This window comes from Cupressus sempervirens, chromosome 5 (assembly GCF_028749045.1).
Source record: "Cupressus sempervirens isolate cs-2001-9-10 chromosome 5, ASM2874904v1, whole genome shotgun sequence".
Lineage (NCBI taxonomy): Eukaryota > Viridiplantae > Streptophyta > Pinopsida > Cupressales > Cupressaceae > Cupressus > Cupressus sempervirens.
Genome location: NC_143122.1, coordinates 667,135,068 through 667,150,802, shown reverse-complemented (window position 1 = coordinate 667,150,802; position 15,735 = coordinate 667,135,068). Strand labels below are relative to the sequence as shown.

The 15,735-nt window shown below is 32.9% G+C and overlaps 1 protein-coding gene across 1 annotated transcript; it reads right to left on the bottom strand.

Annotated features, from left to right (window-relative positions):
• Positions 1-4,208: 4,208 nt before the first annotated feature.
• On the bottom strand, positions 4,209-5,029 carry LOC149557683 (chaperone protein dnaJ 20, chloroplastic-like). The gene has a single exon (XM_089832262.1). The coding sequence runs from the start codon at positions 4,842-4,844 to the stop codon at positions 4,311-4,313; it is 534 nt and encodes a 177-aa protein (XP_089688388.1). The 5' UTR covers positions 4,845-5,029; the 3' UTR covers positions 4,209-4,310.
• Between the last annotated feature and the right edge of the window lie 10,706 nt (positions 5,030-15,735).

Genomic DNA, 15,735 nt, shown 5'->3' with positions numbered 1-15,735 from the left:
AATGACGCCCTTGAGGTACATACAAAATAACCTCTTTGTAGATGTCAAGTAGAATGTACTTTTCTAATGAGTTGGAAGGGCTTTATAGGCGAGGGTGTCTAGACATTGCTAGTGACAAAGATTGAGACAAAGGCACCAATTTGAAGCATGGATCCCAACTGATTTGTGCATTGTCTGAGTGCAAAGCAGCCATGGAAGAAAAAATATTTGGATCGTCGGTCCAAGCACCAACATTGCAACCTAGCTCATGCCCATGCTAGGTGGCAGTCACAACAGATTGGGGAAGTGTGATACCATGCTCTTAATGCCAACCAAGATCATCTCCAAAATGGCATAACAATCTTAAGGTAGCAGTAATGCAGAGCAACGTAGTTGGAGAGTGCCTTGGGTGTTGTTGCTTTATTTAGAGGAATTGGCACCGAATCTTGTAGCAGTGACTACATTTTCTTGGTGTTAGTATGCTAGTGCTCTTGGGCTACAGAGTGAGCTACGAGGTTTTATTTTGAGTTACTATAGGATAAGTGAATATATTTAGAACATACAAGATTATCAAAGCAGCAACTAATAGAAAATAGTAAGATGAAAACTTTAGTCCCCGCCTTTAAAAGGCAAGGACTAATAATAAATGATATTTAGAAACTAATAAAATATGAAATATGAGGCAAGAGCTTACAACACAATGATAAATTGTGAGCCTCTTATTTGAAAGGTCTTAGGTCTTAGGTTCAAATCTACTTGAACATATTTAATAATAATAATTAGTCACAACACAATAATTATTAATCTTGACCTCAGTGTTTCACCAAAAAAAAAATATAAGATAAAATATACAAGTTAAACAATATAAAGACTAAGGACAAATAAGGTTTATATAAGATTGATGAAAATTCTACTACAAATCAAAGAAAATAATATAAAAATCTGATCTAAGCTTTACTTAAATATTTTAGCGAATTCCATTGCTAAATAAATTCAGCAAATTTAGATGATCTATGGAAGATTAACGCTTCCGTTCCTTAACGGTAAATGATTTGTCATCATATATGCTTCCATTCCTTATCCTCCACGTCCACAACACGTATATTCAACGAGCACCACAAATTGTTCAATAATCAATTTGATTTCTCGTTTGAATTTGATATGAAATCATTAATGACGTCAGCGATTGGAACAAAAGAAAAGTCGATAGAAAATTATAGAAGGCAGCTGCATTTTCCACTTCCCAATGGACCCTACTGTTTGTGGGCTTGTCGACCGGTTTATCTACTTCTACGTGTCATCGTAGAAATCGTGTTGTACGAAATTGAAGTTCAGATAATTGACTTCTACATATCCCAAGAAGCTTTGTTGCTCTATCCTTCCTTAGGAAGGAACGATCGTATGTTTATTTTATTGAACGTTAAAAGAATTGGGTCTCTTTGCATTAATCAATCTAAGTAATTGTATCTTTTATTTATTTGTTTTCCGGTGTTGTGCAGCTTGAAATTAGTAAAATATGTTTTCATTGTCTTGGATAATTTGGTTAGACAATTATAAATTTTGTAGTCATGAGAGAATCCATTTAGCTAGTGCAAGGTTAAAACTCGTTTTAAATTCAAAGCAACATTTTACTCCTAAAGTCATTGGTCTAAGCAACATCTTATACCAAATGTTATTGGAAACATATATTGTTTTCATATATAGAATATAATTCCAATTTCTAGTTGTTTAGCCTTCACCCTTAATAAACATGTGCTTAACTAGTTATGGTATTAGTTCAAGAATAACTTTTACAATAGTATCAATTTTGGCTACAATAATTTTAGATTAAAGAAACATTTAGTACTATTTTAAAAAAAAATTGTATTCTTTGAATAGAATAATAATAAATCGTGAATCAATAAAATGATTGGTTTACAAATTCTTTCACCATAGTGACTATAAGGAAAAGATATTAACTATGAATCAATTAAACCGACATAAATTTAATCCTAATTCAAATCCTCTAGCTAGTTTATTTACATGTGTAATAATTTTAAACTTCAAATTTGAAAATTATAAACTATGATAAGGTTGCTTCCATTTGTTGTGAATAGAATAAAAATTAGTCATCAACTCAACATAAACATTTCACGTTGACTAGTTATATTAATAGCATATTGAGACTCTCTTAAGACAAAAGCTTTTTTAAATAAATGTTCATGAAACTTGTATTTGTAAACATGTTAAAAATCGTGTATGATTTTTTTGATCCAAACACATTTGAGACATAAATATGATTAACAAATCACAAATTCACACAACTATGAAATACTACCTTAAAAGTAAGACTTGTGAACATTAAATCTTAAAAATTAGAATATTCATTCAATAGTTTTATTTCATTAATAATAATTTTTTTTCTAAAGATACTAATCATGAATTTGTTCATTAATTGTCATGTTGTTTTATTGAACACATACACATATGTATTTTGGTAATAAGGAACAATTATACTCAAGTTACATAGTAGTTTAAAACTAATAGAATATCTAAAATAAAATAAAATAATAGAATATCTAAAGAAAATAAAGTTAAATTTTTTTAAAGCTCTTGAATATCAACATATTGCTTTGTTTCAAAAAATATATTGTAAGTTAAACACCAAAACAATTGAAACCAAAATGTCCAACCTACTTGATTAAAAAGTTGAGCTCAAAGATTGTTAACATATCTATCAAATATACAAGTCTCAAAAAAAAAAACTACATATTGTAGCATCATTTTATCATTGCACTATGAACCTTTGCAAGAGCTATGTTCAAAAGGATAAAAGATGTAATATATGAAAGTGGAGTTTCATTTGTCATGACTTATCAATCCTAGACAATTAACAATATAATTGCACAAAAATGCTTATGGCAAATATATAGTGAGTAACTAAAACATACAACAATACCCAAGTAATGATTTTCCTCATTCACGTTATTTTGTCATTTGTCGTCTGTCATTTGCAATATATATATAGCCAATGCCTTATTTTGGTAAGGTTTGCTAAGAATTTAAAGTTTGATCAAGACAACAAGTAGGTTCATAGGTTTTTTTTGCTTCTTCCACTGAAGCCATGATTATGTTTGTTTTATTATGTGGACTTGGTTTAATCCATGTAAAATTATTAAAATTTTAATCTTAATACAACCTCTGCGAATTTTGCACCTTATTTATCACAAATAAATAATGATATAATACATCACATATTTAATTTCTTTACAAAAATAAAATAATTCAATATTTTCAAAAAATTGAAAGAATCTATTAATGATTTATGTCAAATTTTTCCTTAAAATAAAATATATTTAAAAATTATTTTGCAATCTTTACTAAAAATTGGACAATTAGTACAAGAAAAATCACATAAATTCTTCCTACAATTTATTTAGTGTAAAATGATTGAATGTATATTCTATATGATTCTATATGAACTCTAACTCTTTTACATGCTTTCATATCAATAAGAAGAATTGTATACTATCAATGCTTTTACATAATCAAGACTAAACAACGTGAATATTATTTCCCTAGAATTGTTTAGTAAAAAGTATAATTTTAGATTTATAAACCATCCAACTTCCTTCTCCTTCCTAATCGTACTTGTTTCTTAATTATTCAATAGAATTTCCTCCATCTTAAATTACATTTTTTAATTTTAATCACTCACTAAGATTTGCTCCACATTTTGCTCTTTCTAGAATTACATTCTAAACTCGTTAGTAGAATTTCCATCCCTTTTATGACTTCTCTATTCTAACTGACCTAGAATATAGATAGTAAATATGCAAATTTTCCTAAATAATTAAAATTATGCAATCTACATTTGTGCAAGAGATATTTAAATTCTTAAAATCGACTCTTTGAAGCATAAAGAATCTGATGTTAAATCATAGTGCTTTGTTCTACCTATAAATGACAACGACAAATACCATGTTTAAAGTCTTCTACCTACAAATGACAAAGACAAATATCATGTTTGAAGCTCTCCTTTTTTTTATTATGAACGTTTTGACAATTGCTTATGGAAATGGTGAATTTTGACATCCGCGGAACTGGTAATTTTGACGACCACAAATTTGGGGGGAAAACTCATAATTGCCGAATTTTTACGATGGTCTAGTTTGGAAGTCCTGATATAGAGTCTCAGGTATCATTCTCTTACCCCGAATTGCTTCTAAATATCACACAACGAGTGCAACTAACAGAAAATTGATAATTTTTATTTACAAAACTAGAAGGCGCTCAAACGCCTCTTTTTACAATCCAATATACAAAAACTCTGGATTGATAGGCTGCAATCATCAGCAAGCATAAGCCCCCTGTTGATTTCGTCTTCTCATTCTGCCGCCCCATGATGATGATGAATTATTTGCCGATCTCCTAATTAATTCCATCAGCTGAGCTTCCCACACTTCACTACTCCCTAATCCGCCTTCGTAATCGCCAACTGTGAACATGTTCTGCAGTCTCCAGTCATAATCCTGGCGGAGCAGGGGATCTGACAGAGTTTCATACGCTTCCTGAGCTTTAAGAAACAATTCGCTGCACTCTTCTTTCTTTTCAGCAGGGCAGACATCTGGATGATATTTAAGAGCCATTTTACGGTATGCGTTCTTTATATCACGCGCACTCACGTCTGTAGAGACAGACAGAACATCATACAACGAAGATGAAGCAGGGGGAGAAGAAAAGGAAGCATTTTGAGAGTGAAAAGCCCTAATATTTGTCGAATGCTTCGGCCTCGCTCCGAATCGGACCCGTGAAATTCCAGAAGAAGCAGAGTTGCTCATAACACGAGGCGCCTGTAAACCCCTAATTGATGCACTGTACTCCATTGATCTTTTACAGAAAGCTTCCAATTGAACAGAAATAACTATTTCGCTACAAATTAATTGTAGATGGAAATTCAGTATTTCACTAACCCCGAATTGATTTGATCAAAGAAATATAACTTGGTTTGATTTGCAGCTTTTTAAAAAGGAAACTTGGTTTGATGGTGAGGATAAACGGTTCAGGGCAGATATATATATACGGCAATCGAATTGGGGGTTTCCGAGAAGGATACTAAGTCTATAAAAATTAATTAAGATTTCCTTGCTTCTAGAAATTGTCGGAGGCCGTCTACCCCACTACTTGACCGTTACGTCCCATCTGTGTGCGGGGACATTGGTTTCATCTATCCTCAATTTGATGGTTTCCTGCATTGTGGATTATTTACACGCATCAAATGGTGACACGACATCAAGATTAAATGATATGAATTTGATTTTTTCCTCCCTCTGGATTATTTACACGCGTCAATTGGTGACACGACATCAGAGATTAACTATAAGAAGATCGTTTGTGTTCAACCGCTGAAGCAATGAAGGGTGCGTCTTCAACAAGCGAAGTGGGAAGGCAACAAAACAGTCAAGTCTTCTGGATGTCCTCTCAAGACTACGGCGATTTGTTTATTTATTTAAACGTCTCAAATCATCTCTGTCTATTTTCCTTTCATTGAATAATTGTAGCTAATAGAATGGAAAAAATAACTCCCTAAGAAGGTACTAGAAATTTTGAAGAGAAACTAATGTAGAAATTTTGAAGAGAAATTAATGTGGACGTGGTTAGTAGAATTAATCAAGAAGGTACTAGAATGAAGAATTAATCAATTCCATAAGAAGAAGATACTAGAACTTTTGAAGACAGCGACTAATGTGGCCAAAACAAGCTTTGAGTTGAAAATTGGATTCTCTTCATAAGTTTTTTAAAAATAGTTCAATTTTTAGTCTCTGCGTTATTTATAAGGAAGGGAACTAATGTTTGTAGATGTCAAGTTGCATTAATTTTGAGCATTGAAATATAATTCATAGTCTAAGATTTATGGTGTAATTATTTAAAAATAAAATTGTAGCTATTTTTCTTATTTCGTGATTGGCTAATGGCAATTTTGTTGAGGTTTGGATATTTTTAGACAAAATTAAGATAAGGAAAAAGTCACATAGGAGGACAGGTGGATGTAGAGTTATTTAATGAGGACGACAAAAGGATGGGGAGCAATTAAATGTAATTTTTATAAACTTCTTTTGCTTCTTTCACCATCGAACTAGGGACAATGCTCTGTGGTATGAGAAAAACTTGAATCTAGTCTATTGTAATTGTCATTAGTCCCATCTCACCTTGAATTCAAGGGAGCTTCTTCCCCCTTTTGTGACCTATATTCTTCCTCCATCTTTCCATTTCTAGAGATTTGAGAAAGAAATTCCAAGGAATCACAATCAAAGGGTTGATATTAGGGTTGAAGTGGGATGAAGCATGCTAGCATAAATTTAATGGTTCTAGATGGAAGCAATCCAATGTATGTATTTATGAGCTCAATGCTTCAACTTCTTAGATGGATTAACAATTCTCATTCTTTTATATTAATTGATAATTGATAATGGACAAGAACCCCACTTTCATGCTCCATATTTAATGCTTCTCTAAGTTTAGATATCCAAGAATGGCTTATGGTTAACTTTGGCACTTGTATATACAAAATCGAACACAATCTAGATTGTCTAACAAAATCAAACACAATCTAGATTGTCTACTGGACAATCTATAATTTTTTAATTTTAATTTTTAATTTTTAATTCTTTTCAGTTTTCTATGAATCATTTTAGGTTCCATACAATTTAAATATATCTATATTTTATTTTAAAAATAAAATGTTATTTGATGAAAAAAATTCAACATAAAAATCTACTCTTTCTATTTTAATTATCTATCTTCTCATTCAAATCATTTCTAATTTTAAAATTAGACTAGAAATCTTAATAATTTTAAAAATGTATGCAAATCAAAAATAAATTCTAAAATAAAATAAAATAGATTTTTTTGTTAATTTGAAATTGTTAATTAATTTTAAACTTTATGAACAAATTATTAAACTTTAAACAATATCGATAAAGTAAAAACTATTTCTAATAATAAAATATTTCTATTTCTTGTATTTATCTTGAAATTCTCTTCTCAAATTGTGAATTACAAATATATTCATGAAATAATTAGAATATGGAGAGCCTTTGATCACACTTCATGATCAACATTTCATATCACACTTCATGATCTATGAATAAGATGAAAGAGTGTTGTAAGATCACAATTATATATTGATCCTTCAATGTTAGAATTTATCATAAAATTTGGGTCATTACAAAGATTTAAATTGGTTTCTAATGTTATCAAGAAGTTCTTAGATTTTAGAGTAGTAAAGGAACGCTTACCGTGATATATTAGACCATAAATTTTTTAATATTCACTATATCAAAATTTATTTCATCTAATTAATCAAAGAGCTTCTACTAAACATTTGCCACTACACATTTTATTAAAATTAAATAATAGTTTGAAATGGAACAATTTTTTTTAATAACAAGAGCTCTTGGTGAGCTGGAGTCCTTGCCTTTTGGAAAAGGGGGCTAGACAAGACATATTACATGGCATGGTGAATAAATAGTAGGAGCATAAATGTGGAATCATAATAATTCCTTGCAATAGTTAAAATTGCCAAGATTAAAATGCAGTAAAAACTTTGTATGACATATTTTCTCTCCATCTTTAGCATCTTACACAAATTTCATGTCTAACCTTGGAATCTTTATCTATACATTGTGTCTTCTTGGCATAGGATATATGTTACCATAAATGACAACTCCATTACTATAATAACTTGTCTCACTTAGCATATTGCCTATAAAGAACCAACTAGTGAGGCTTGAAGGTGCGATCGAGGAGCTAAAGAAGGACATGTACGAGTTCAACAAGTGGATTGAAGACTCCACCAAATTTTCTATCAAGGTCATGCATGTGTGCTCTGCCACTCTCAACATGACGTAGGAGCAAATTACGACAAGAATGATGAGGACTACATGGAATTGTTTGAGTTTCTTAAGGAGGAGTGGACTGCTACGTTGCTATCCAAGCAACTAGGTGGAAGTGCTAAAAACTAGTTTTTATGGATTATGTTAAGTTTTTCTCTTTGGTCAGCAGAAGTTTGGATTACTTATTAAACGTTTTAATCAAGACCAGTAGTACCAGCCCTACATGGCAAAGTGTTTATATTTACTTTTAGTTTAAAGACTTTTGTGATGATACTTTTAATGCTTTGCACTATGGTTTGTATTATGTTTTTGATAGAGGTAGAAGTAGGGTTGCTCTCTTTTCCTATGAATGTGCTAGTTGCAATTAGTGTTCTATCAATGCACTAATTCTATTGTTCCATGGACCAACACCCTCTTACTGATTTTATCATAAAAAATAATTGTATTAATTTTTTTTACCATTAATACTAATATTATTAAGAAATACACCAATATTCAACATAATATTTATTTTCCCTTAAATTTAAAATTGAATAAAATAAGCACTTTACCCTCTCATAAAATGGTGGGACTTTACAAACTAAGGTTCAACATTCTATAACAATTCAAAAGGAAAATGAAAATAATAGTAATAATAATAAAAATAATACATTATTTATTTCTAACATAAAAAAATGCTTTCGCTAATAATGCATCGTGGGGCCTCTCCACTATATTAAGTAAATTTGTTGAGAGAATATATTTGTAAAGGTATAAAGTTCATCAACTTTAATTTTTTTTTTTCTTTTAAACCTTGAATAATTTATACCCATTGTGATGGTGAAGGTTCAAGGAGGTAATGCTTTTAGAGAAGATAGTTGTCAATTTAGCTGGCGACTGTCCCATCTTTGACCGATATAATCCAAAGCTTTAATAATCAAATACAGAACCACACCTGTCGGTCATCTACTGAGGATTTATCAGTACCGATCGTACAAAAGGAATCAGATTTGCTTTCTTATTGGCTCCATATTATTGATTGCTCATAAAAAGCATTAAAAAAAACAAGTTGCTTGAGCACACAGGAGAGGGTATTGTCCATTTCCGACAAAGTCTAGTGGTGTGAATGACACCTATTAAATGTAGTAATAAATGCTGTTGATAATTTTTGTATTTTTTAAACTTAAAAAACAATATAAACTCGAGGAAATCGTAGCAGACCAATGGAAAAACAGACATAAATCAGTATAAATTAATTTAAAAAAAGAAAATTTTCTAAACTTTAGAATTAGAATTTTAGAACAACACAAATTAATAGACAGGAGGGCAAGGTCAACTGAAAACATTAGTACCCTTCCTATAAATAGACAGGGACTAACAAATTATGTTTGACAAATTCTCTACTTAAATATAAGATTTTGATCCATAAGATCAAATATCATTCCATGTCACTAATTTCCTAAATTGAAATGTCAAAGAGATCCTTTAAAATAGATAAATTACACACTTAAAATCATATTAGTTAGTATCTGCATTATAACTTTCAAACATTTCATTTGTCAGTATTTAGAATGATTCTCTCGACACTTCCTAGAGATTAGTATGATTGGTATGGCGGGGAAAGGAAAGATTAGATATATCTTTTATTTCTTATAAAGACATAAGTACAAAATTCATACGTACAAGTACAACCACAGATCTCCACCATCTCCAACTCGAATCTAAAACACCGAACAATTTGGTCTGCTCTGGAAGTATAAAATAAAAATTATAAACTAAAATGAAGTCTTCGATTGGATATCATTTAAAAAAGACAATGAATCTTGTTTTAGAAACAAGATCTAGTGTACCGTAATAAATTTTAATGTGTAAATATAGCATTCAGACTTGCAAGACAGAAATGAGTCGTGTAATAAAGGAAATCATTGTTATTCTAGAAGAAGAAGACGGTTAACTACTCCCACTATGGGAAAATGACAAGAATATATCGACAATACAAACCCAGGGTGGGAAACCCACGAGGTGCCCTTCTGGAGTTCCTTCTGTTTTACCATATATAGTTTTTGTCCAAAGTAGTTTATAATAGAAAATCAATCCGTTTTGTTTTAGATTTTTAAATCAATAAGAGGTAAAAAAATTATAATACTAATAATAATAATTATCATCATCATTACTATCATGGATCATTATTATCATCATTCAAGATTTTGTAGATAAGAGGTTCATTTTATCATTGTGTTGTAGGCTCTTGTCTTTATTTTTGTTTTAATTTGTTAATTTAGATATTCTATATTTATAATTATTTTTAACTTCATACATATTATGTGTTTGTGGTTTTTTTTTTTTTTTTTGTAACATTTTATTGGAAGTTTTAATTTGAAAGCAATAGTATAATAATAATACTAAAATATTGTAAAATTCTGTAATGTTTTTTATATTAATAGCAGCCAAAGCAAGGGGTTGGCCCTTAGTACATTACCATGGATAAATCATTAAGTCACCACACATCAACACTAAGACATTACCATCACATTAACTACCTATCCCTTAATATAAAAATAAAGGCCTAAACTTTGGCCTTTTCCTTTTCCTTCTCGGCCAACAAAAATTTGACCTGGTCATCAACTAGAAATCCAGAGTTTCCTGGAGTCCTCTGCACCAAAACCATTATCTTTATTCTCCTGATGCAACAATTGAAGAGTGGTGTTAGCATCATGAGTCACTTTTACAGAGAACTTGGAGAGAGTCACAAAGCTCTCATCTAGAGCATTAGCATGAAGCTCCTCCATCTCCCACTTTGTGTCCTTGACCAAACTAGACAACTCTTGGCACCCAACACGATTCTCTTTCGCTGTCTCCATCTCATGCACTTGCATCACCATAGGGTTTGTAGAAAACATTTTCTTTTAGATTTTTTCTTCATCTACACAGGGGAAGTAGTCTTTATTGGAGAATTATCATTCTCTTTCCCTAGGGAAGGGATAGGCTTGGAGGTAAAGTCCACAGTATTAATTGTCAATCTTGTAGAGACATGAGTCATGTCTTTACTAACTTTTCTCTTCTTCTTATTTATTTTAACCTCCTCTAAAGAAGAGCTATTATCTGTAGTCCCCATCCCCATATCTTCTTCCTCCTTCTCCATTCTTTTCTACTCATTACCCTCTTTTTTTCTCATTAGGTTTTGATTCCATATCCTCATTGATTTACCAATTTCTACAAGCTTTTTATTTCATCTTAGCCCTACTTTTGGCTAATCTCCTTGATCTCCTTTGACCCCCATCATTATCATCCATAGAGTCAACATGGTCAATTTCTTCTATCTTTTCCATTTTTGGCTTCTGCTTATTTTTGACCTCATCCACAATCTTTGAGTTCTTATTAGGAAGGGGAAGGCTAAGGACTGGGGGCCGTAGAATAATCCCCACCATTTCCAACAAGACTAAGTAGGGTTTGGTCATTAATTAAGGTAACACAATGAGGAGGAGCAAGGGCTAGGTGGAAATTATAGATACAAAGGATAAGACCCTAATGTAAAATAGTATAAATTTTGGACCTTTTTTCCTTCTATCACTAACCTCAACAATAGTGAAATACCCCAAAATTGGCTCATTGCCATGATCACCAATTCTGGTCTATTTTGATCAATTTAAAGACCTATTCTAATAGGCAATTCTCATTCTAATTGTCGCTACTTGACTTAATTTTAAGATGCAAAAAACCCTAATTTGCATTCATCATGCTTGTTATTTAATTTCTATAGTATTTACTCATATTAGTCACATTGAAACCTATTGATTAATACTTAATTTAATTATTAAGTATTTATACTTTAATTAAATTAAATTAAACCTTAAGGCTAATGTACTAAGGAATTAAATTTATTTAATTTAATAAATATGCTTATTTTGATTAATTAAACAAACTTATTTAATTAAATAGGAAGTCATCCCTAATTAATTAAATGAAATTATTTAATTAAGTGAAAAAGGCATTTATGAGCTCATGTCTCACTTATTAAATTAAATAATCTCTTCAAAATTCTCTCTTCAGTTCTAAATGGAAACTCTAAGTGAACTCTCTCTCGAATTGGAAAAAATCTAGTTAACTTGCTCTCACACTTATGACAAGTTCAGTTAACTGCTCATCACACTCAGATCAGAAACAATCTACTTCACCTGCACAAAGAAGTTTCCATCTAAACTGAATCTTTGCTTCAATCCTGACTGTTGATCCGAGTTGATCTCACCCATTGATGGATTCTAGGAATTCTATTTAAGGAACTCCTAATTCCTCATTACAGAGGTTGAATTTTCATGCTATTGAATTGCTGTCGAATTGAGTACTCACCTTATTTTCTAGTTTTCACATTGCTATCATTTTAGATTCTCATCTAGTTTAATAATGGATACATCTAGTTTAATGTCTTTTATTGTTTAATATAATAAATTGCATCTCTCATATAGAATACTTTGCACATTCATTTAGATCAATTGCATTTCTTTAAATCCTTCATTCTTAGAGGGTCTGGTTGCTTACATCTCGAATATGAGGATATCTAATAAGCAAAAACTCTTTAGATAGGAGGCAACGAGTCACACTGTCAGGTGTCTTGGGTAAATAATATCATGTTTATCCCAGGATGACTTCATAGGTAATGACCATGTTGAAGTGTCTGTGAGGTTCAGAGGTCCACAATTCACAGGTACATTTCTGGCGCCCACCGTGGGGCCGAGAAAATCAATTTATCTAGCCTTACTTTGCATTTTTAAAATCATTTTCACATTCTCTGTCTGTATGATTCCATACAGGTATTGAATCTTCGCAAGACTGTTAATTTTTGCGTGAGGATTCTGAATCTTCGTATGAAGATTCTCTACGTGTCGCTCGAGAAAGTGCTCGAGTATGCGAAACTTTGCGCAACACCTATTTTCTTTGCGTGGGCCGTAAAAGAATTTCGTGCGGGCTTGAAAATAATTTCTGACGGCTCTATCAGAGATCCTGTAACAACAACTTTAATTTTTGAGCATTTTTTGATCTTCAGATTATCTAATTTTACTAATGTGCTTTTCTTAATCTGTTCTCTGGTTTTTGCTACAGCCTAACTATTGTTTGCAGGACGTTTGCTGAAGATTCCTTCTAAAACCCACTTAAACATGGATTAACAGTTTGCTTGCAGGACAATTGTCGAAGATACGCTTGTTAAAGATCAAATTTAAAACTCACAAAACAATGTGCGTCTTCTTTTCTTGCTTTCAAAATTAGATTAAATAGGGCTTGTGAACTTCTTAGGGTGCAAGACGGAAGAATAGGGGAATATGCTCTTCACTTTTTGGAGGTCATGACCAAGAGTGAATCAGAAACCTAGATGCTTTCGAAAGATGGCATTCCAAGGGAGGCAAGTAGCTTGGTGGTTCTCCAACACTTATTCTCTTCTATGATAAGATGATGATTTCCTTTAAGGGAATCATAATCTTTAAGGAAGAATGAGTTTGGATTGATTAAGCCAAGTGGGTAATTAATTTTTCTTACATGTTTGGGCAAGGAAATAAGGTAGAGGAGTATGCTCTTTTCCCTTGAGGGAAATCAGAAACTCTGACCCTTAAATCTAGATCACCAGTCTGTGTCAGTCCTTTAGAGGGCCTGCCAGAGTGATCCAACCTCTAGGAACGACCCAAGTGAGCACACTCCTTTTGTCAGAGATTCCAACTCACTCTAATAAAGAAGCCTTGTAGAGCGAAAGAATCCAAGGCTAGATTAATTTTTTCTCCTTCACTCACGATATCGCACGTGAAGGAGAGGCTTTGTTTGTGCACTGGTTGGCACTGGCCCCTAGCTTGCTAAGCAAGTAATGTGCACTTTCAGATGCTAGTGTGGGCTGCTGGTCTCAACGCTGCTTGCGGAGCCATCGAGAATTAATATGAATGGAAGCCAAGTAAAAACCTCTTAGTTAGAAGCCACCCAGTCCACCTCTAAAAGGAGGCATAATCTTTGTGCAAGGAGGGGGAAGAATTTGTCCTATAGAACTTACCATAGGCATGCTACTAGACGTTTGAAGGTGGTATACATGCTCATCCCTTGCCACAAGGGCGCTGGTTCAACGTATGCTATTGAGTCCTTTGAATATACCAAAAACACAGGCACCCTCTAGGGGGTGACACAACTGTGTGAGGTACACACATGCACATAAGATGTGGGACAAAGGTTTTGCCTTCTCTACCAAATTTTCTTTCTAGGGATAAAGTGTGTTTGTTATCAAGTCATCAACAAAGTCCAAACCATTTTACAACAAACAAAAGTCAAGACTCCACTATCCTGTCGAGTTGCTTTGTCCTCGGCAAGACTGTTTTTGACTACTGCTTGCTTCCCACTATCTTCTTTGAACACATTGCCTGAATTGCAAACTTGAAACATTGTCTAAACATCTTGCTAAGTCAACCTCACTATTTGTCCAATTGAATTTGTCTGGTAAATCTATTTATTTTGTCCGAATAGTCTAAAAATCTTGTCGAAATCTATCGCTATTGTAAAACTAGTCTGCCTTCTCACACAAGATCTTTGTAAGCCTCACACAAAATCATATGGTTCTGTCATTGTTTCGCACGACTCTATCCAAGTTCTCGTGTGGCTTGTCAAACTTTCTTGCACGAAATTAAACTACTGTCACTGACTTTTGCGCGGCCCAGAGTATAATCTCGCACGGTCCAGAATACTTCCTCACACAGCTTGTAAAGGTTTCTCGCATGAGACTTTGTGTCAACATTACCACTTTTGGTTTGTTTTAGCTATATATGGCTTGCACGCTGCCTTTTTCTGCATCCGTTTATCACTCTCTGTCTGTGAATAGTTCTGAAACAATAGCACTTTGTTTAGCTGAAGACTTGTGTCTCGTACTTTGGCTGGTCTCATCTATTAAGTTACCTTTTGTCTTTATCTCTTAATGCTTGTCATACTTTGTGTCATGTTGGTCATAATCTCTGGCTGTTCTAGCATTTAAATCAGCCCATTTGTGCCTTGGTGAATAGCATTCTTGATATTATCTTGTCCTTTTTGAGACTCAGTCTTAGTGTAGTCCTTATCCAAGTTCTAGTTTCTTGTCCTTGTCTATGACTGTTGCAACCATAAGCGACAATGTGTTTTATCCTCTTAGACTTAGATGTGGTTGTGGTAGGAATCGTAATCGCGGCAGAGGTCACTTACCTTTTGTTACACAATCTGTATCTAGTTCAACTAGTGAGGCATCTTCACGATCTCCCTCACTTGCCAAGTGACTTCAAATTTAGCAAACATTTTCCATAAATTGGCAACAAATTAGGAATCCTTTGTACCAAGAGGATACTGAGATAGGTAGAGGTCCTACATTACCAAACACGATGTTTGATCCTTTTTTTAGAGGACCTACACATTGAAACTGAATACGTTCTTATAATGACTAATCGTAAACCTGAACATGGTAGTCATAGTCAACATCAAGAACCACCTAAGAATGACAAAGAGAAATAGAAATACCACGATACCCATGAGGAACAGGAAGAGGTGGAAATACTCCCTGAACACATAGAAAAATGTCAGAGACAAAAACTTCCAAAAGGTCATGGGAATCCTACTCAACAAAGAGAAAGAAAAGTACTTTCTCAAACTTACCCAAGAGGGAGCTAAACTGCCCTCTCATTTCAATGTGGAAACCATTATCATGCCTGAAGAAGAAATTGAGACTTATAAACTCTAAAAGAAATTGAAAATTATGCAAGGCCAATTGGCTCAGATGATGCATGAGAAAGAGAAGCCCACGAAGACATACACATTGGATGCTCTTTGTCCATTTCCATTCGAAAAAAGCATAAACATGTCGCCTTTCCCACGAGGCATAGAGCTACCCAAATATGACAAGTACTTTGGTACTACT

Bases quoted from the DNA above. Each gene is read 5' to 3' on its own strand.
- LOC149557683 (XM_089832262.1), bottom strand. From the start codon at position 4,844: ATGGAGTACAGTGCATCAATTAGGGGTTTACAGGCGCCTCGTGTTATG.